Source organism: Pseudonaja textilis, chromosome Z, assembly GCF_049901715.1.
Source record: "Pseudonaja textilis isolate UNSWEBS1 chromosome Z, rPseTex1.2, whole genome shotgun sequence".
NCBI classification, from domain to species: Eukaryota; Metazoa; Chordata; class Lepidosauria; order Squamata; family Elapidae; genus Pseudonaja; species Pseudonaja textilis.
The window spans coordinates 134745661-134766682 of NC_142008.1; the positions used below are offsets into that span (position 1 = coordinate 134745661).

Consider the following 21022-nt stretch of genomic DNA (forward strand, 5'->3'; position numbering starts at 1 on the left):
TTGTAAAGTTTGGGAAAGCCTGTTTACCTTGACGTTAGATGGAAACTACGGTCTCAGACAAGTATAGATGGTTTCCAGATATTTTTTGGTGTCTATACAATCAAGACTAGTGCTAGATTGCCCAGTATCCAAAACAAAGAATATCTTTTAGCCTGCTGTCTCCATTCAGCTTAGAGATTTCTTTTTATTATCTGTAGCATGAATAATAGTTGTGTTTTTTATTATTTATAGTGTTTAGCATTCATGGGGAGGTCAGCTGCTTGATAATATCACCTTGTTTCACTAATTATTATCTTGAATGAAAGGCAGCAAACTAGATACTGAGAAGCAGACATAATCTAAACTTTGTTTTAATAACTAGTCAGATGACAATCTATTTTTACTATGTAACCTTTTTTGCTTTGGAAAAAAGCCTCAGTCAAAGACATAAAATTTAAGAAACAAGGACTTGCTTTGCTTTAGGATAGAAAGGAATGCTGAATGGTGTTGGTGTAAACTAGATTTGGTTATATTTCTAACTTTTCCCTGTTTCATGCCTCTAGTTTCTCAGGCATACTATTTCTTATTCCTTTCTTCACTTTGCATATTGTTGTTTATCCCCAAAGGGATTTGGGGATAAACAACAGATTTTTATTTATTTTTGCCATGTCTAACAGAGCCTTTGCAGCTATAACTACCTGCAGATTTTTCCCTGGAGACAGCAATAAATAAGAAGGTAAAAAAGGGCATCTGTGGCTGCCTCACAATCAAGAGGTAAGAAATTAAACAAGCATTCAATTCAGATGAAGTGACTGCCTTTGAAATTAACCCCAGTCTAATTATACTTGCACTACTGTATCCAAAGTGAGAATTTTACCAAAAATTGCATCAATGTTTCTTAAGATGCATGGATTTCCATTGGCAATAGGAATGTTTACTGCAATCACTGTCCAATCTTGCATTTTAAAGTTCAAAAATATTGGATAAATGAAGCTTTCAGTCCCGGAACGTGGCATTTTTTTGGTGAAAAAACAGGTTTCCAATCCAACGACTGAATTCTCCATTAAACTACTCCTTTGAATCCTCAGGGCCAACTTCAAAAACAATTCCAGGATATGCAAAAACGCCGCTTCGACAAACACCGTTCCTCCTCACTTATATACGCCACTTCCCTTCGGTTCTCTTCGGAAACGATCGAGAAGTCTCGGGAGTCCCGCGAAGAACCAACCTTAAACAGAGGAGCCGCGGTGTGTCGACCGTTCGGCCATCTTCGGTACATTCATGTGTTTTTTTTTCTCGACCATTTCCGAATTCCTTCGGCTATTTCCGGTTCCTCTCGGGGAATTCCGGCCTCGCTCGGTCTCCGGGGAAGTAGCAGCTGCCGCACCGCCACCGCCGGAGCAGTAGTTAGAAGTCTTGGCGGAATGGAAGGTACGCGCGGACGCCCCCTCCCCTCCCTACGGTGGGTTGGCGACCAAGCGCGAAGCCACGCCCCCCGCGGCTACGGGACTTGCCAGAAAGGAGATCCCGTTGGCGTCACTCACACTGGGCAAGGTCAAAGGTCGAGGCTGGGACGTTTTAAGTCGGGTCCTGGGTTTAAAGTTAATTGGCTGAGCGATGTGATGGACCGGTGTGTGTGTGTATGTGTGTGTAACAGAGACGGACGGACGGTTCTGGGTTCCAGTCTAACTCCGGTCGTTCACCGGTCCCTGTTTTTCTTTCAAGAGCCTCAGAGGGTGCAGGATGTGGGCGTGCCCCGCGCCTCGAATCTCCCTGGGGACCCCGAGCCTGAAGAGACCATCCGAAGCCTGCAAGCCCAGTTGGCAGCCGCCTTGGCCGAAGTGGAGACAGTCCGAGCTGTGGCTGCAGTGAGTGAAGGCACCAAGCAGGAGGCGGTGGAGGCTGTCCAGCGCCGGTGCCAGGAAGAGGTGGCTTCCTTGCAGACTATCTTGAAAGGTGAAGGAGGGAGTGCAGATCGTGGTGGGTGGGGAAGGACCTGGGGTTGTTTTGCCTGAGTGCCTGAAGCCTTTCCTTCTAGACCTGGTTGGATCTTGCCTTGGAGGTGGCAGCTCAAAAGTTTGTTTCCTTCCTAGATACCATTTCCAGCTACGAGGCCCGTCTGTCAGCATTCCAACGTGACAACCGGGAAAACATTTGGAGCAGGCTGCCAAGGACCAACCCTCTGGACTCATTGGAGAAACAGATGGAAAAAGTAAGCTATGCACTCCACCTGAATCTCTTTGAGGGCTAAACTGATTTTCCAGTGGGCAGGAAAAAAATAAAACTTATGACTGTCTTTCTCTCTTCTCTCTCCAGGCACAAGAGGATACTCAGCGACTCCGGGCCATTGTTCTGCCGATGGAGCAGGAAATTGCTGAATTGAAAGCAAAACTGGCCCATGCTGAGAGTCTGGTTCAGGAGCTGCAGAGTGAGGAGGTGAGACGGGAAAGAGGGACAGGAGGAAAGGTAAATATTGGAAGGGATGGGTGAAAGCTGCTTAATAGGGTAAAAAAGTGAAAAAAAGAGGAGGAAGGAGAAAATACCTTACAAAATATATCTGAAACTGATGGCTATCTCAGAATAGATGCCAAGCCTTTGTGCAAGTAATACCAGAAATGTAAGTCTTCAGCTCTAAGCCCAAGAAGGTGGATCTCTAAAAAGAATATAGATTGGCAAGTGAGACAGAGATGTGAGACAGAAAATGAATGACGTGAGGATGAAATAAATTTTACAGGATGATTAAAAGCCTGCAAAAGTTGTAGATGAATCACTAATGGAAGACATTTGTTTATTCAAACACATTTATGAACTACACAATTAAAATTCTGGGCAGTGCAGCATATAAAAGTGAGAGAACAAATGTTTAACTTCTGGTAATTTACAAATCTTCCATTAATGATGGAAAATTCAGGAAAGTCTTTGATTGATTGAATTTAGATTATCACCTATTCATCCGTGGTGGCTTACAGAATATAAAATCACATTTAAAACAATAAAAATTAACAAAAAGAATCATTTTCTTAAGTTTTTGCGGGTGCTTACATGTATGACATTCAGCTTTGTTCGGATATTTTCCCACTTTCATAGTAGTTGTGCTTCCTGCGGAAGGATCATGCTACAACTTTAAAAGCACAACTACTATGACGTGGGAAAATACCTGAACAAAGCTGAATGCCATACATCTATACATCTATACATCTATATATATATATGTGTGTGTGTGTGTATGTATGTGTATAAGAAAACATGTATATACATATATATATATGTTAAGTTTTTGTGGGTATTTATATATATGGTATTCAGCTTTGTTCGGGTATTTTCCCATGTCATTATAGTTGTGCTATCGTTGAACACAATACAGAAGTCTGATGATGGCAGATGAGATTCTGCCGAAACATTGCTACAGCTTTAAAAGCACAACTATAATGTCATGGGAAAATACCCGAACAAAGCTGAATGCCATACATATACATATACATATACATACACATACACATACACATACACATACACACATACATACATACATACATACACCATATATTTATTCAAGTCTTCAGCACCTTCCAGAAGAGTATTAGAGTGGGGGTTGTTCTAATCTCTGGGGGAATGATGTTCCATACAGAGGGAGCCACCATGGAGAAGGCCCTTCTTCTGGGTCCCACCAAGTGTATCTTCCTCAGGGATGGGACCCACAACATTCCCTGCCTCCCCACTCTGGCTGGTCAGGCAGATGTGACCGACAAGAGATGGTCCCACAGATAACCTTGTCCCAAGCCATGAAGGGCTTTAAAGGTGACAACCAGCACCTTGAATTGCACTCGGTAGCAAATTGGCAACCAGTGCAGCTCCTGCAGGAGAGTTGATACATGAGCACATGGGGGACTGCACAAAACTACATGGGCTGCCACATTTTGCACCAACTGGAGCTTCCAGATGCTCTTCAAGGACAGCCCCATGTAGAGCGTGTTGCAATGGTGAAGACGGGAAGTGACTAGGGCATGAGTGACTGTGACTAGGAACTGTTGGTCCAGGAAAGGACGTAAGTGACACACAACCTGCAGTTGCGTAAAGGCCCTCCTGGCTATGACTGCCACCTGCTCTTCAAGCAGGATTCATGAGTCCAGGAAAACCACTAGATTACGTACAGGATCAAAGGTGGCAATTCTCCCAAAGCTAACGAACCCCAAACCCAGAGCCACTCTGTCTTGCAAGGGTTTCGTTTCAACCTGTTGCTCCCCATCCAGCCCCTAACAGCCTCTAGGCACCTGCAAGAGGGAGGACACGGCATCACTTAACTCACCAGAGGCCGAGACATACAACTAAGTATCATCAGCATATGGTGATACCTCAGTCCATGGTGATGGATGATCTCACCAAGCGGCTTCATATAAATGTTGAACAGGAGCAAGGAGAGTACCAAGCTCTACAGAATCCTGTAAAGCAATGGGTAAGGGCTTGATCTCTCCCCTCCTATCAACACTGACTGAGAGCGGCAGCAGAGGAAGAAAGTGAACCAGGACAGCACAAGGCCTCCCATCCCCTGAAGCTGCCCCAGGAGAATCCCATGGTCAATGGTATCAAAAGCCGCTGAGATATCAAGTAGAGCAAGGACGGATGCACTGCCCCCATCCCACTCCTGTCAGAAGTCATCCAAAAGTGCGACCAATGCCGCTTCTGTCCCAAATCCAGGCCTGATTCCTGACTAGCACTTAGGTCATTTGAGATGAGTACTCTGTCAAGGATCTTGGAGTACTCATCTCTAATGATCTAAGTGCTAGAACCCACTGTAACTACATAGCCAAAAAGGCATTAAGAGTTGTTAACCTAATCTTATGTAGCTTTTTCTCTGGTAATATTACACTACTAACTAGAGTATACAAAACATTTGCTAGATCAATACTCGAATACAGCTCATCACTCTGGAACCCACATTACGTATGTGATAACACAGTTGAGAAAGTCCAGAAATATTTCACAAGAAGAGTTCTCCATTCCTCTACTCTTTGCAGAATACCTTATGCCACCAGACTCGAAATTCTAGACCTAGAAAACCTAGAACTACGCCGCCTTCGGTCCGATCTAAGTATAGTATATAAAATCATACATTGCAATGTTCTACTTGTCAATGAATACTTCAGCTTCAACTATAACAACAAAAGAGCAAACAATAGATACAAACTCGCACCAAACTACTAATCACACCAAACTTGATTGCAGGAAATACAACTTCAGCAACAGAGTGGTCAATGTCTGGAATACTCTACCTGACTCTGTGGGTTTTTTTCCCCAAATCCCCAAAACTTTAACCTTAGACTGTCTACTATTAACCTCACCCCTTTCCTAAGAGGCCTGTAGGGGGTGTGCATAAGCGCACCAATGTGCCTACCGTCCCTGTCCTATTGTTTCTTTTATATATTTTTTATTTTTCTTATATGTATCCATGTATTCATAACTATTTTAACTTTTTACTTATACCTATTATCTTGTAAGCAATTAACAAATAAAATAAAAAATAAAAAAATAGTAGGGGTCGAGATAATCCATTTCATCCAGAAACCTCTGGAGCTGCCATGCAATCACCTCCTTAACAACCTTTCCCAAAAAGGGAAGATTGGAAACAAGTTGAAAATTATCCAGCTGGGTGGAGTCCAGTGATGGCTTCTTAAGAAGGCAGAGCACAGCATCCTTAAAGTGCTGGGGTACTGACCCCTCCTGTACAGAAGCATCCACCCATCTGTCAGTTCCTGGGAAGCTTTCACAAGCAAGGAGGCACATGGGTCTAAAACACAGGTGCTTTATGGCCAGTGAGATGTGCTTCCTATTCCTATATATCCAAAGACATGTGCTTCCTATTCTGATTCTAGGCAGCTCACAACACATGAAATAAAACAGAATAAAATCCATTTGTAAACCCACTACATAATCACAGAGCTGATTATAAGCTATAGGTAAACCATCGACTACTGTCAAGTGAATCTGAATGCTTTCTTAAAGTTTGGCCACCTTCTGGCATATCAGTGCAGGACCACATCTAACTTGGCAGGGGTGGGGTGTTCCAGAGGGAGAGCCACGTTACTGAGAAAGTTAATCTCTGGGTCCCAGCTTCCTTCCTGATTTCTTTCAGTATCGATACCCAGTGCATTTTCTCAGGTTAGGCAGATTGGACAAACTCTACGTGAAATTGATTGTGCCATCAAATCTTTTTCAACCTCTAGTGATTGCATAGATTTTCTCTATGATGATCTATTCTGAACCTGAAATAAATGATCTTAAAATAATGAGAGCCCCAGCTATAAATACTTTGCAATACCCAATTTGAGCCACTTGGGATTTTTTTTAAACTCCCGCATTTTTCTTTTCAGCATTCCTTATGTAGTTCGGCTGAATCCCTTCTTGCTGAACCCGAGGCTGTGTCCACGGATTTGCCTGGAAGTCACCAGGTTCCTTTGATGGAAGGAGGAGTAGCAGAGAAGTTTGCCTGTAGTCTGGACAGCATCTCCATTGCTTCATTTTCCTCTTTGGGACCAAGTTCTGGGCCTTCTGTCCGACGCAGATGTTCCCCAAGCCCTGAGACTTGTTCCATTGCCTCTTCAACTGGAACCCTGGTGCCTGAGACTATTTATCTACCACCAGTGGGATACCAGCTTGTATCTGAATCAGAGTGGGCTCAGCTCCAAGAACAGGTTTGTGTGTGGAAAACAAAGATAGTTTATTGTTAGAGATATTTTTGTGTATTCATTTAAGATACTTTTTGAACTGTCTTTCAGGATATAGCCATCCAAGATAGTAACTTCTTTTATACAGAAAGAATGTTATGTTCCAAATTACTTTCAAATGCTTTCACTTCAAGACTCCATAAATTTTCTTTTTGTTTTCCTGGCTCTGTTGCTTTTGACCATTCATGCTGTTTCCTGGTCTTCTTTCTTTGCCCAACTTTTGCTATACCATTTTTTGTAGCGTTATGAAATTAAGCACCTAAACTGGTGTTGGAAGAATTTGAGAGTATTACAAAAATGTTTAGAGCAACTTTCAACTAGGTACATTGGTGCTTAAAATTAATCCTTTTGAATTTCCTACATTTCTGCGTAGACATGACGTAAAATGTAATCTGTTCTTTACACAAGTCCTAAAACTAGATAAAGTGAACCCAATTAATTGAGAGAAAGCATTGTACCGGTTCATTTATTTATTGAAAATGATCTAAAACTACATATTGGTGCATAGCAAAAATTTAAAAAATGTTTTTGACTCCTTTATTTAAATGGGTTCTTTTTATCCAGTTTTAGGAAAGTGCGTGGAGAACAGATCATGTGTTAGGTCATCTTTATGCAGAAATATTGAAAATTCAAAAGTACTGCCACAGAGGGCTTCACAGAGCCACAGAGCAGCTACCTCACAAAGGGGCCAAGCCCAATGCCCTTTGTCAGCAGCAGGAGGAAGAAGACAGCAAGGAGTGAAGCACAGGGCCCCCAAAAGGGCAAGGATGGGGAGGGCATAGGCAAGTGGGGGTGGGGGAATTGAAGCAGAGGCAAATGGGACAGGGCAGGAAAAATGTGAGGTCTTTGCTTAATAGCATGGTATCACAACCAGGACAACTGAAATTGCCACTGCTAACCAGTGCAGTCATATGTTTTCCCTAATGATCGCTTCACTTAAGATTGAAGTCCCAATTAGGGTCATGAAGCAAAGACCTGAGACCTTTCCTTGCAACTTGCAACTTCTTTTTGAAGGGGTTGATTGTTAAGAAGTGAAATACTGCCCTAAACCAAATTCTTTAAACTTTTAAATAAATGCATAGCCTTAAAGCAGCCATTGTCTTCCTCAAATACGTTAAAAGGGCTCCATAAATTTCAGCCCTGCTTGCTATAAAAGTACAAGATTATCTACCTGTATTATAGGAATATGTACAATATCGTTGTAATCCCACCCACAAACACCCTGGTGATTGAGGCCTCCTGGTTCTATCACATTGCAATTTTTGGCACAGAGTACATAAGAGAATTGGCAGGCTCCTTGGTGGAAGATTTGTGGGCTGGGGGTGGATTTACTTGATAATTATTCTATACAATCAGCATTGTTGGTATTGGTTTTCAAGGTTTCTCTCTGCTGCCTTTGTACTTTGATTGTTCACAGTTATTGTCTTAACAAGGATTTTCAGCTGCTTTGGAAAGTTTTTTGGAGGATATTACAGCTAGCTGATAATTTTTTCATGGAATGTCATCAACTTTGTAACTCATTCGCCAGAGGGATAAGATAATTCTGATTAGCATAGTGAGAAATACAGGTAATCCTTGCTTCACAAGGGTAATTGGGACTGGAATTATCATTGCTAAGTGATGCAATCATAAAGTGTGATATCACATGACTGCTGCTTAGCAATGACAATTCTGGCAGTTATCAATCATAGTGAAGCGAGAACTGTGTGGGTTTTTAAGCAAGGACCTCATGTGTTTGTGACTTCTGACTTCTTGCCGGCTTTCCCATTGACTTTGCTTGTGGAAAGCCAGCAGGGAAGGCAGCAAATTGCAATTTGTGATTGCAGGATGGTGCAACAATTAGAAATCCAGACTGATTGCTGAACACCTAGATTGCAATCATGTGCCTGCAGGGGTGCTGCACCAGCTGAAACTTTAAGGACCAGTCAAATACCCCTTGTTCAACACCAAGGCAAATTCAAATGGTCACTGAACAAGTGTTAAATAAAACACCATCTGTAGAAGAATTTTGAGAAATGAGACATGTGAAGTTAAAGGCTTCCTTTCCCCATCCCCTATATCCTCCTCAGGTGCAACAGCAACGTGGAACTCTGGACGAGCGAGCCAAGGAAAAAGCTAATCTGGAGGAGGCATTGAGACGTAGCACTGAAGAGTGCAGTAAGCAGGTAAATTCAATGTCTTGGAACTCACGCTTATTCTAATGTTAAATTGGATATCTGTCGTTTCTCTAAGGACCTTGAAGTGGAACGCAGGATTAAATCCATGTATCCATAAAGCATATGCAAATAAGACATAATAAAATACTAAATATTAAAAAATGATATCAAATGACCTATATAAAAAACTGTCAGAATTGTGCAGCGGGTGTCCAAATGGAGTCAGAGATGCTGACAAGAACTTGTGGTCTTATATAAATATATTTATGGTAAATAAGAAAGGCAAACAGGAGCATAGTCAGGTAAATCAACAGGGAATATCATGAGGTAAATCACAGAGAACATACACTGCAGAGAGGAAAAAAGGTGGAAAATGAGGAAATTCCCCCTTTACTCACAGCAACCAATCACAGCTCAGATTTCCTCATGCAGTGGCCAATTAGTTATAACTGTTCTTCCTTGTTGTCCAACCCTTCAGTCTCAACTATTACATTTTAAATATATTAACAAACACCAATAAATTCATAGAAATATCCATGTAGAAAGTTTGCCATTGTTTTCTACTGGATTGTTTTATTTCCTAGATTGGCCTATCATTCCTCAAATATTCTGGAGGTCTCCAAGCACTAACCAGACCTGAGCAATATCCAAACCAGGACAAATTATTTCAGATGCTGCCACTTTCTGGAACTCTATCAATAGTGTAGTTAAAAATAAATATTCAGAGTTTATTTTATGAGAAGACAAAAGCGTCTGCCCTTGTATTTGAAAAATAATTGTGAGTGGTAGGCTGATATCTCACAACTGAGAAGACCCAAGGCTTAATTCATCTGAGGTTTGTGGGTAAAAAATCTCTCAAGGATAATGTAGATTTCTAGGTAAATGCATATACTGTAGGAGGAAGTATTCCTTGAGATACTATGAGCACCAGCATATATAGATCTTTAACCATTAAGCTAAGGTATTGGGTGACTGTAGTCCTTAAGCCATAAATTATCATCTGTAAGGCTGAGTTTACACCAGATGTTAAGCCAAAATCAGGCAAGCCACATTACAGCATATTGCATTCTGCAGATTTAGTCACAGACTTGCTCAAGATAACATGAAATCCAGAGGCAGTTTGGTGATTTTAACCTGGCACGTTTCAATTGCAGAGCCAAATCTTAACCACTGTGCATTCTGTGCACAGAATGTAAGCTTTCTACAAACCAGTCTCTCTTTCTCATTTTTTCTGAGTAGGTTCAGGTTCTTTTGACTCAGATCCAGACATCAGAGAACCTTCTCCAAAGCCTCCAAGCCACTGTGAGTGAAACCCAGCGGCGGACTCAAGAGCAGTTGGTGAGTATAGTAGATGGATGCAGGTCCTGGGAGTGATGCAGAGGATACCAGATGAATTGGAAGAGATGCTTGGAAAAAAACAACAACCTGCTATGATGTATTCAGTTTGGGATCTTTCAGACTCAGACTTTAGGTAGGAATTCCAAGGCTATTGACTTGTTCTTTTAAATGCTATCAGGCCTTCTTCAGTAGAAGCTGAGAAAATAAGGTAGGAAATGAATTGTCTTTCTGTGATGAGTAGAGCCTCAGTAGAGCACGCTTGTCCAGATGCAACTTACAATATACCATTGGAGACTTGAGGACACAAGAAAAACTGTTTGTGGCACTTCTGATTTTTCAGAGTTGCAAATGCAAGTTGTTGCCAGGACATGCAGTGCTTCCTTACTAGGGATGAGGAGTTTGTGTGTCTTATAATTACAAAATGTCTTGAATAGATTTTTCTCCTCTTCTTGGCACATATATTTTTTCTCCAGATGGGCTGATAGGTGCAGTCTTTCCACAACTCTTGACTTATGACCACAATTGAGCCCATTTCCATTGCTAAGCAAGGGAGTTGTCAGTGATGCCCCATTTTACGACCTTATTGCCACTGCAGCTAAGTGAATTGTGGGGTGGTTAAGTGAATTTGGCTTCCCCGTTGACTTTGCTTGTCACAAAGTGATCACATGACCCCAGGACAGTGCAGCTGTCATCATAAATATATGCCAGTTGTCAAGTGCTTGAATTTTAGTCATGTGATCATGGAGATGCTGCAATGATCGTAGGTGTGAAAATCAGTCATAAGCCACTGTTTTAGAATTGTGTATACTTTGGTCGCTAAACAAATGGTTGTAAGTTGAGGATTGCCTGTATATCTTGTCAATTGTAGATTTGAAAAACACTTATCCAGAACAGCAAGCACAGAGTTTAGACCTTTCCTCACTTATAAACTCTGTGCTTGCTGTTCTGGATAAGTGTTTTCAGAGGTCCTCATATAGAACCCTTTAAATTCTCTCTTGGAGACATCAGTGGAAGGATAGTTATTGGTTACTGACTGTCCCTCCCTCCTCTTGTGGTTCTCTTCCAGGCTGATTTGGCTGCATCCCACAAACGCCTCAGCTACGAAGTGCAACGTCTCAATGCCGAGAATGAAGGTCTGCGGGGGATGAGTGCCCAGGATTCTCCTCCAACAGAGGGTGAAACTAGAAGTTTGCCCAGCACAGTGCCGGTACCTAGACTCCAGTGAATGAGTTTGCTGGTGTTGTATGGATTGAATGTCATCTTTAATAAAACAGATTTTTTTTTCCCCTCCCTTTTTCATTCCTCAGGAGTTGCAAACCATGGTGTCCAAGCTGAGACAAGAGTCTGCCTTACAACTTCGGGCTGCAGAGCATCAGGCTGAGCGCCTGCGAATTGAAATTATATCCTTGCGGGAACGGCTGGATGAAGAAACCGCATCCCAGTCAAGCCTGAAGGGAGCTCTGGAGAGAGAGCAGGAAGAAAGAGGTGGGCAAGGGAAAGTAAAGAATGATTGTGATCCTGATTGTACTGATAGGAATGAATCTCTAGAATTGGCAAGTGCTAAGTGTTTAAAAATCAGTTCCTCTGCATTTAGAAGCTTGATACGCGGAATTCTCTTTAGCATTAACAACTTCTCCTTTTGTTTCTTTTTCTCCCGTTGCTTCTGACTGAAAGAGCTTTTGCAAGGTAAGATGCTCTCAAGCTACATGGTCCATATATTTCCTTTGTATCATTCATGCACGCTGACAAACTGGATTTCTTGTCTTGCTTTCCAGCCTCTTTGAATAGTATTCAGAGTGAGATGGAAAGGCTGCAACAAGGGCAAGAAGAGCTGAATAGAATTCAGGTATGCTTGAATTTCTATCAAAAAAATCTTGTATTTCTCAAAACTTGGTCCGCTGTATTTTTTCAGTCTGGTGTCCTTGCAGGGCCTGAATTCTCAGAGATTTCACAAATCTCGCAATGTTTGATACAATCTCAGGGAATTCTGGGAGTTCAAATTCTAATCTATCCGGAAGTCATCACATTGGGAAAAAGTATGTATTTGCCCTGCCACACCTTGCAATTTCACATCACAAAGCAATTTGCTCATCTTATAATTTATTTTATAATTTATTTATATACTTAATTTTGTAATTTTAATGAATACTTGATTGACTTGAGTTTTGACAAACATTAGCAATTGGGCCCGCAGAAATGCCTACTGCACTGGATTGACTATGTAACCAACATGACCCCACAAATGATGCTGAGAAAGATGTTTCTTTATATTTCTCTAAATTCTGCTATTAGGCTTCAGTTCTTCTTCTAGGCATCATGATCAAGTTGTCTGAAGGACCAAGTTAAGGAAGGCTGCAAATACTTCTATTAATGTTGGACAAAATTGAGGCACTTTAGAACCCTGTGTCTAACTAGGATTCTACCTAACGTTTCCTCATGTATTAGTAATCTCAATTACCTTGTTGGATTTCAAGAGTACAAAAATGATCCTAATTAATTGGATTTGAGATAACCAGATTAACTCATTATTTAGTTGTAACTAGACGTTTCCAACTTTGTTATCTTTAAGACCTGGGGTCTTCAACTCTCAGAATTCCCCCAAATCCTCAGTGAACGATGCTGGCTAGGGAATTCTGGACGTTGAAGTCCCCAAGTCTTAAAGTAACCAAGGTTGGACATCCCTGTTCTAGCCTTTTATTAAATTGCTTTTCATCTTTCAGTTTGAGGAAGATGATCACACTGGCATTTCCACCCCCAAATATTTCTAAAATGCCCCTCCCCCAAATCGATATAGTTCTACTGCAAGAGTTACCTTAGCAGATGACCAGACCAGAGGTCTGGTTGCAGAGCCATAGCTCTCTATTGCAGAATCTGTGGAATTTCTGACCTATCAAATATCCCAAGCTGGAAGTGTACAAACATTTGGAAATGGGAAGATGAAAAGGGAATATGGTTGAAAAACAATGGCAAAATCATACCTAGGTCATGGAAGAGAGGCATGCAACAGATTTAGAAGAGGCAGATCTTTTCTCACAAAACAACTTCAAGCAGTATTAAGTGCTCTAGATAAATTTGTTATTATTTCATATTGTCTTTATAGACAAGTTAGTGTACTATTCCATATGATAACAGCTGTCCCCATTAGTCCACTACCCTTGCAGAAGACATTAATTTGACCTCTTCCACTTGTTTTAAATAATGACATGTTCTATGGAGTAACAATCAGCTGCTTCCAGGGCTGTGTGTTTATAGCTGGTGTCCTCAGAACTTCATTTAGTTCTTCAAAAAATGTTTTGACTCAGTCTCTCTAGAGCTCACTTACAAAGTTCTGGGAACTCTTCCTGCAGTTCTCTCAGCCACCTGAGTAAGAACCAGGTAGTTTGTGGGCTGTCCAACCCCAACAGACATAAATGTTGCATCCGGAACACCTTTGTTGATTCATGTTTCACCAATTGCAAAGTTTGAGAAGAAAAATGTGAAAGGATGTAGGTTAAGCAGAGATATGGTGCAGAGTTAGAATTGCCCTTTCTCATGATGTTCCAATCTGAAGGCAAAGCCATGTTTAGATGGAAGCCATTGTCTTAATAACAAAATTATATTTAAAAAGTTAACATAAGAAATAGGCAGGCGCTTGCCTTTGTCCCACAAGCAACACTCACTTACAATAAGTATAATTCTTAGCTATTGGGATTGGGCATATTTGTGTGGGTAGACCTCTTGTTTTAGATGACACATGAAGATGGTACCTATCACTTTTATTTGTGCACCTGAGTGATTTTGGCCATCTCATGTACTTTGGGGGATGTGAGAGATGTTTGTGGGACTCAGTCATCTTCCTTCTTTATACTTTAGTTGCAGCCTGATGTGAGAGAAGCCAGTACACTACCAGGGAAGCCAGAGGCTTAGACTGAGGATAAAGAAATTGGGCCTCTCTGTCTTCCCATCCCTGACACTCCAGGAACCTCAGGGAAATCATGACTTTCCAGGCACCAATAGGTCAACTTGCTCCTCCAGAGCCTCTTCAGGTCTTACCTCTGCATGGATAGGAGTACCAGAACTCTGGAGGTAGGGATGGCTGGGTTCTTTTGTTACTCCCCGCAACCCTTGTCCGGACACTGGAGCCTCCAGAGCATAATAAATAAGATTATTTTTGTAATTTTCTTAGCCTTTGCCTCTCCCTTTCAAGGTTAATTAACTAAGGTTGGGGGGGGGGGGTTTAGCACAAAATATTATGACCCTGACAAAAATGCATAGTACAAGCATCAAAGTGGCCTACTCAAAACAAAAGCAATAGGAATAGTGGCACCTCTACTTTTCAAGATAATATTGCAGCTTGCAAGCAGTTTAAACATTTATAACAAATGCTATTTTGCATCTATGTTATCCTACCTCTTTTATACAAGGCAGATGGAAAGAATTCAGCTGAAAGGGCTTCTATGGTGGCTGCTTTCTTCCTTTTGTCTTCTTTTCAGAGGCCCTAGTCAAACAGTTTGGCTTCACCCTTTGCACCAAATTATATATTGCTGAATAAATCACAATGGTTATATCTCCCATACCCCTATGTCAAAGCCAAACGAATGACATTGTTTAGCCTGATGTATAAACACAATTCCCATCAAAAAGACTGTGAAATCAACTTGTGTGAAGTCAACCTGCAACTCCTAGCTTAAGTCTGACTCAAGCTTCAGGTACTCCTAACTCTACTGTATCCTTGAAAATAGTCAGTGTATCTGGGACTTCTGGGTGATGAAAATGGCAAATTTGAAAGCATGGAGACAACACTGAGGCTGGAACTCTGACTTTTCTGAGGCTGGAACTCTGACTTTCTCTGACAAGGAAAAGCCCAAGAGATTGCCCAATGCCCATGTGCAATCTGGATTTCAGCTTGCGAGGAAGCCTGCAGAATCAAAAAAGAATATGCAGGTACATTGTAAGGAAAGGGTACCAGGGGCTATGAAAGGAAGGGTTGCAGCTCCAGCAAAGTCTTTATTTAAAATGGGTGTTGGGTCCATCTAAATCATCCTGAGCAACAAAGTCCACCCAGAGCAACAAAGATGGTTAGAGGACTGGAGAATAAAACATTTAAAGAATGGTTGCTGGAACTGGTATTGTCTCATCCAGGGGTGTCAAACTCAAAGCCCGTGGGCTTGATCTGGCCTGCAATATAGTTGGATCCGGTCCATAGGGCTGTCCTGGTCTACCCAATGTGAAGAGGAAAGATCAGCCAGTGTAGCTTCAGCCCAGTCTACCTGGTGCGAAGAGGAAAGATCAGGCCAGTGATCAGAAATCATTGCTTTAGATTTTTCTATTCCTTTTCTTTGTCTTTTCCTATCTTTCACTTTTTTAAAAATTCCACCATACCCTTTTCTGTTTTCTTTTTGTAGTCATTGAATTAATGTTTAAAATCTTTTCTTGATTATAATTTTTTTTTCTTCTGCTCAGTCATGTCTGTTTCCCGCAGGCTGCCTGGAGAAATCCCTGCAGTCTTCTTGGCAAGGTTTTCAGAAGTGGTTTGCCATTGTCTCCTTCCTAGGGTGGAAAGAAAGTGACCAGCTCAAGGTCATTCAGCTGGTCAGTTCTCTTCACAGTATCTTTTTCTGCATCATGATTTTAACACTTATTTAATACTGTAATGGAAACGAGGCTTAGGTCCATTAATACTCAGAAATAGGGGATAAAAATCCCTTTATCCTAGAAAAAGAACAGACTTAGAATTCACTGCAAAAGTAACAAGTGGAACAGCGATGCTCTTGTACCCAATAAAAAACCCATGATCAATACAGAGGATTCAAATCCATTTCCTATGGCCTACTGCAGTCTTTCCCAGTTTAGTTTACATTGGGGTTCGGAGAACAGTGCCTGGAAATTTAAATTCAAGAAATCTGGAATCTGCAGGGGAATATATGCATATTTTTATTGGTTTATACCCTGCTTTTACTCTAAAAGATGAAGGACTGTTCATTGCATTTCCATCTTTCCCCAACTTTATAGGGCAAATTGAATTAAAAGACAAGTGATTCACCAGAAATTATCCTACAGGTTTCCGTGGCTGAGTAGACTTGAATTAGGATCTTTCTAGTGCCACTAAATTTAGAACTGATGTCTCCAATATCAAGATGTTACCGTATTTGCAGATACTTCCCTGGACTTCTACCAGACTTGTAAAAAAAATAAATAAATTAAGAACGCATTTATTAACTTTGCCCATCTCGCTGCAAGGCAACTCTGTGTGGCTTGCAACATTAAGAATGGGAAACTGATGTTGATATTATTAATAATTGTACTGTTTTATATTGTTGTAAGCCACTGTCAGTCAATTACAATTAAGTACCATCTAATTTCAATAAATACTGTAATAAGACAAACTGTAACCCAGTATTTGTTAGGAAGTAGGAACTGGTCAGAAAAGAACAGTGAAAGGGGAGATCAGAGGTGGCTAGAAGGTATCATTCTAGCAACTCAAAGTTTTATAACTGCATTGTTATGAATGTAAATCCCCCCCAGTAGCCATTATGAGATTACTCAATATTTTCCCAACATACCCCACTTGCCTAAAGAGGTTGGGGATTCCTGCCTTATATGTTACCAAGCCTAAATATCTGATTGAACAAACTGAAATCAAATTTTATGTGTTTTTTTTCCCCTACGGTTTCTCTTTTGTAAAAGTTTACAGCTGGTGACTGACGCCTGTTCTCATTTACATTCTATTCACACTGCTCTATAATAGTGGTGATTTTTAATACTATTTTCATTTCCTGGACCTATAGAAAAGAATAATCAAATTCCATCATGATCTCAACAACTTACACCATACCATCAGCTTCAGCCTTGATCTATTAAAAAATCCTCTTCCTTGAAGTCATAATAAACTATTATGTATAAATAAACATCATGTGCTGCAGAAACCACCAGAAACTGCTATCAGAATCTTCTTGATATATTATTTCTAACCATCTTTATTATTTTATAAATAACTAAAGTCAGCAAACCTATCGAATACTCCTTCCTTCTTTTATTTTCCTCAAAACAACTCTGGGAGATAAACTTGGATTGAGAGACAGTGATTGACTCATAAGTCACGCAGCTGGTTTTCATGAAGAAAGCGGGATTAAAATTCAGTTTCCTGTTTTTTTACCTGGTGCCTTAATCACTAGACTGGTGATAAACGTTTTTGGATTTGGCATATCAAAAATTCAGAAAATGCCTAAGTTGAACCCGCTGGCATGTCACTCTTCTCCAACAAAACAGAAACAGTTCTCTTGACACAGACACATCATCTAGGCCAGGGGTCACCAACCCCTGTTCTGTGGACCAGCACGGGCTGTGGCATGCCAGCAACCGGGCCATGCAAATAAGTGGAGCCCCACCTAACGAATGCAGGCAGCATGCAAAACCACGCCCCTTCCGGTCCGTGGAAAAACCTTTCTTCATTGAACCGGTCTCAAATGCCCAAAAGGTTGGGGGCCACTAATTTAGGCCATCTTGAATAGTGTCACTTGGTGGCAGAACTAAGCTGGGTCTGAAATAGAAACCTGGGCATTAACTTCAGCCTTGTGCCATCGCTGCCATTCAAAAAAGTCATCTCACATTGTTTCTCAAGGTATGCGAACTTAGAAGCAATCACCTCTCAAGTTCTGTTGTGCACCACTCACCTTCAAGTGTTCTTTTTCAGTGTTCTTTCCATTGACTGGTTCCTATAGCCTATCCAAGGCTGCTCCAGGTCGCAGTAGGCCTTTGTTTTTCAAGTGCCTTTGGAGAATGCTCTTTTGTGGCCTCTGCAGCCTCTAAAATTATGAGAAACCACATCCTGTCCTCACATGGTTTTTGGAAACTCTGGAGGCTTCACAAACATGGTCTTCTCACACAGCTTTTAAGAGTCTAAGGCTCTGCAAGGGCACACCCCATTCTCCTCCAATCTCCAAAAATCACACAAGATTTAGATGTGCTTTTGAGAATATAGGGAATCTCTGGGTTACAACAGTTCATTTAGTAACTGCTTGAAGTTACAATCTAATCACCCCTTAAATACTTACGACCGTCCCAAAATTACAAATGTTGCAGCACTGTGGCAGTTGTTCACACTTATGAACCACCGCAGAGGTGCTGCAACATTTGCCCTGGCTATGTCTCTACAGGCACTACAGTCTCTACAGGCACTAAGTCTGTGGATACTCATTTTGCGAAAATTCAGGGAGCCTGTTCAGAACTTCAGGCCTTCGGTGTGTTTGCAGAGAATGGAGGCCTAAAGTAGCACAAGATCTCGCATGATCTCATGATACGAATGTGTCTTTTATGTATACTGAGAGTATTTACACCAAGACAAATTCCTTGTTCAATCACACTTACCCAATAAAGTATTCTATCTATTCTATCTTCTATCTACTTTAGGTCTCTGTTCTCTGCAAAAGGAGGCCTGGATGAGACCTGCAGCAACAAGTTTTGCAAATGGAGGGAAGGCCTGAAGCACAGAAGTCTTCCATCCATTTGCAAAGCCTTTTGATGTATTTGCATAAACCCTTTCCCGCTGAGAATGGAGGCTGGGAGGGGTGTGCCCATCCCTCTGTCCTCGCTAGCAAAGGCCTCCTTGGTCCCTTTGCTAGTGATGACAGGCTGGGATGGCCGTGTGCGACTCTTCAGGCCTTGGTCCTCGCCAGCAAAGCCTCCTCAGACTAGTGCTGGCGGAGCTAAGCTATCGTAATGGTTTATGCTTGCTGGGAGAAACAAAAGAAATTGGATTTCTTGATTATGCAATGTGGCCCCGTGAGGGAGTGACCTCCTCTAAGTGGACCCCCTGAGTTTTTCAAAAAATAAGTAAGCAAATGGTGATGGGATGGGGCATGGAAGAGGCCCCAAGGGGCAGGAGAGTCTGGGATATCTTTTTTGTTGTTGTAAATTTTATTGATTTTTAAAGACAAACATAAACAAAACAAAAACATCAAACTTTCTTCCATAGATATGCAGACAGTGTGCCGGTTGGTTTACAAATCATTTTGTGCATCCATTTCGTAGTCTTCAATTACAGTTACATTACATAAGAGCTCATATTATCAAACAAAAATTAAATACCCTAATATCATTATTAATCAATCATTCATATTTTACGAGATAACCACAATTTACTTAGTTTATTTTATAACATTTCATATTATTCTCCCAAATCTATCTACATTTATATCTTGTAGATATAATAAAAAAGAAATACATCTTTATATATTTATTATTTTCTAAAAATCTACATATTTCATTACTGTATTTTATTATCTAACCATTGATAGAAAAGGTCGCAAATTTTATAAAATTGTTTATCCTCTTGTTCTCTAATTTCAAATGTCAATCTCATTTCAGCACATTCTAATATTTCCTTAATGATTTCCTCCTGTGATGGTATTTTCTCATTTTTCCAGTTTTTAGCAAATACAATCTTAGCTGCTGTTAATACATTTACAATCAGGTATTTCAAATCTTTGCTATATGTTTCAGGTAAAATTCCCAATAAAAAGATCTCTGGTTTCAAGTCTATATGTTTTTTTGTCATTTTTTCTAACCACATCCAGTATTTTTTAGCGTCTGCACAAGTCCACCACATATGGTAATATGAGCCAGGTGTCTGATTTGTTCTTGAACATTCTTGCTATTCTTGTCAGGAGAAAATGCCACCTGTAAAACATCTTATACACATTTTCTTTATAAGCTGTTGACATTGTCATTTTATAATTTTGAGACCACAATTTTTGCCGTTTCTCTAAATCAATCCTATATCCAAAGTTCTTCCCCCAAGCAATCATAGTTTCTTTAACTTGTTCTTCTTCTAGTTTAATTTCTAATAAATATCCATACAGTTTTTAAATCACCTTTTCATCAGTGAGAGTCTGAGATATCTTAGAGCAGGGGTCCCCAGCCTTGGCAACTTTAAACCTAGTAGACTTCAACTCCCAGAATTCCCCACCAGCTTGAAGCTGAAGTAATCATTGACAGGTAGAATATTTTAGCAGACAATTTTGTGTGTTAAGCTTAGGTCAGACTGTAGGTGGCGTAGTTCTAAATTGTTTAGGTCCAAAATTTCAAGTCTGGTGGCATAAGGCTTGCAGGCTGAGGAGTGGAGTAGTCCCAAAACATTGTGACATGTCACTTTTGACATACATGTGATAGATTTCCTTCACTATACTGAACCAAACTAACTCTAATAGCAGGAATCACTGTAATTTATAATTTAGCACAAGGAAAGAATAATAATTAATCTGAATGGGTATCTGGGTGTTATCTTGTCCAATCTTCTGATGAATGCATGTTCTGCAGTACTGGAATGTACAGAATTGTAGTTTTCTTCAAACTCCCAGACTTTCCAGTGTCCTGTTCCAATGTGGGACTGAGAGAATTGCGGTTTCACCACCTCTGGAGAGTGCCACATTTCAGAAAGGCTGAACTAATTAAATATTCCAGTGTGGCATATTCACATTCTGTCTATGTTTTGCTGCTAAAAAAAAAAAAATTCTTAGCATATTTAGCCTACATCTATTTGCCAGCAATTTTCACTCATTTTAGACGTTCGGGGATTTTGGAAAGTGAAACTGCCAGGCTTGAGAAACACTACTTTAGACTAAGCACAGGACTGGCTTCCAGTTCATGCTCCTGTTTAATCACAGCTCAACTGAAATATTCACTTTTCCCCGTTTTCCACCAGGACAGGTGCCATTTTAAAACATTCCCTCTTCTACTTTAATATCTGCACATATTCTCACTTGTTCTCCACAACAACCCTTTGTAGTAGGCTGAGGTGAGATTCAATATTCCTTACACATCAATGCGAAAGATGGAATTTGAAACAGG

The 21022-nt window shown here is 40.7% G+C and overlaps 1 protein-coding gene across 2 annotated transcripts; it reads left to right on the plus strand.

The window, feature by feature from the left end:
- The first annotated feature begins 1272 nt into the window (after positions 1 to 1272).
- RABEP2 (rabaptin, RAB GTPase binding effector protein 2) lies at positions 1273 to 14351 on the plus strand. 2 transcript variants are annotated; one of them, XR_003375130.2, is made up of 13 exons: positions 1273 to 1410; positions 1705 to 1935; positions 2073 to 2191; positions 2296 to 2415; positions 6348 to 6668; positions 8771 to 8866; positions 10097 to 10195; positions 11262 to 11402; positions 11503 to 11680; positions 11870 to 11881; positions 11971 to 12041; positions 12124 to 12231; positions 14048 to 14351. XR_003375130.2 is itself a non-coding variant. In XM_026712115.2 (12 exons), the coding sequence occupies exons 1-12, from the start codon at positions 1404 to 1406 to the stop codon at positions 14099 to 14101; spliced, it is 1449 nt and encodes a 482-aa protein (XP_026567900.2). In that variant the 5' UTR covers positions 1273 to 1403; the 3' UTR covers positions 14102 to 14351. The 2 variants fall into 2 exon arrangements, 1 of the variants encoding a protein (XP_026567900.2); XM_026712115.2 differs by lacking the exon at positions 12124 to 12231.
- The last annotated feature ends 6671 nt before the right edge of the window (positions 14352 to 21022 follow it).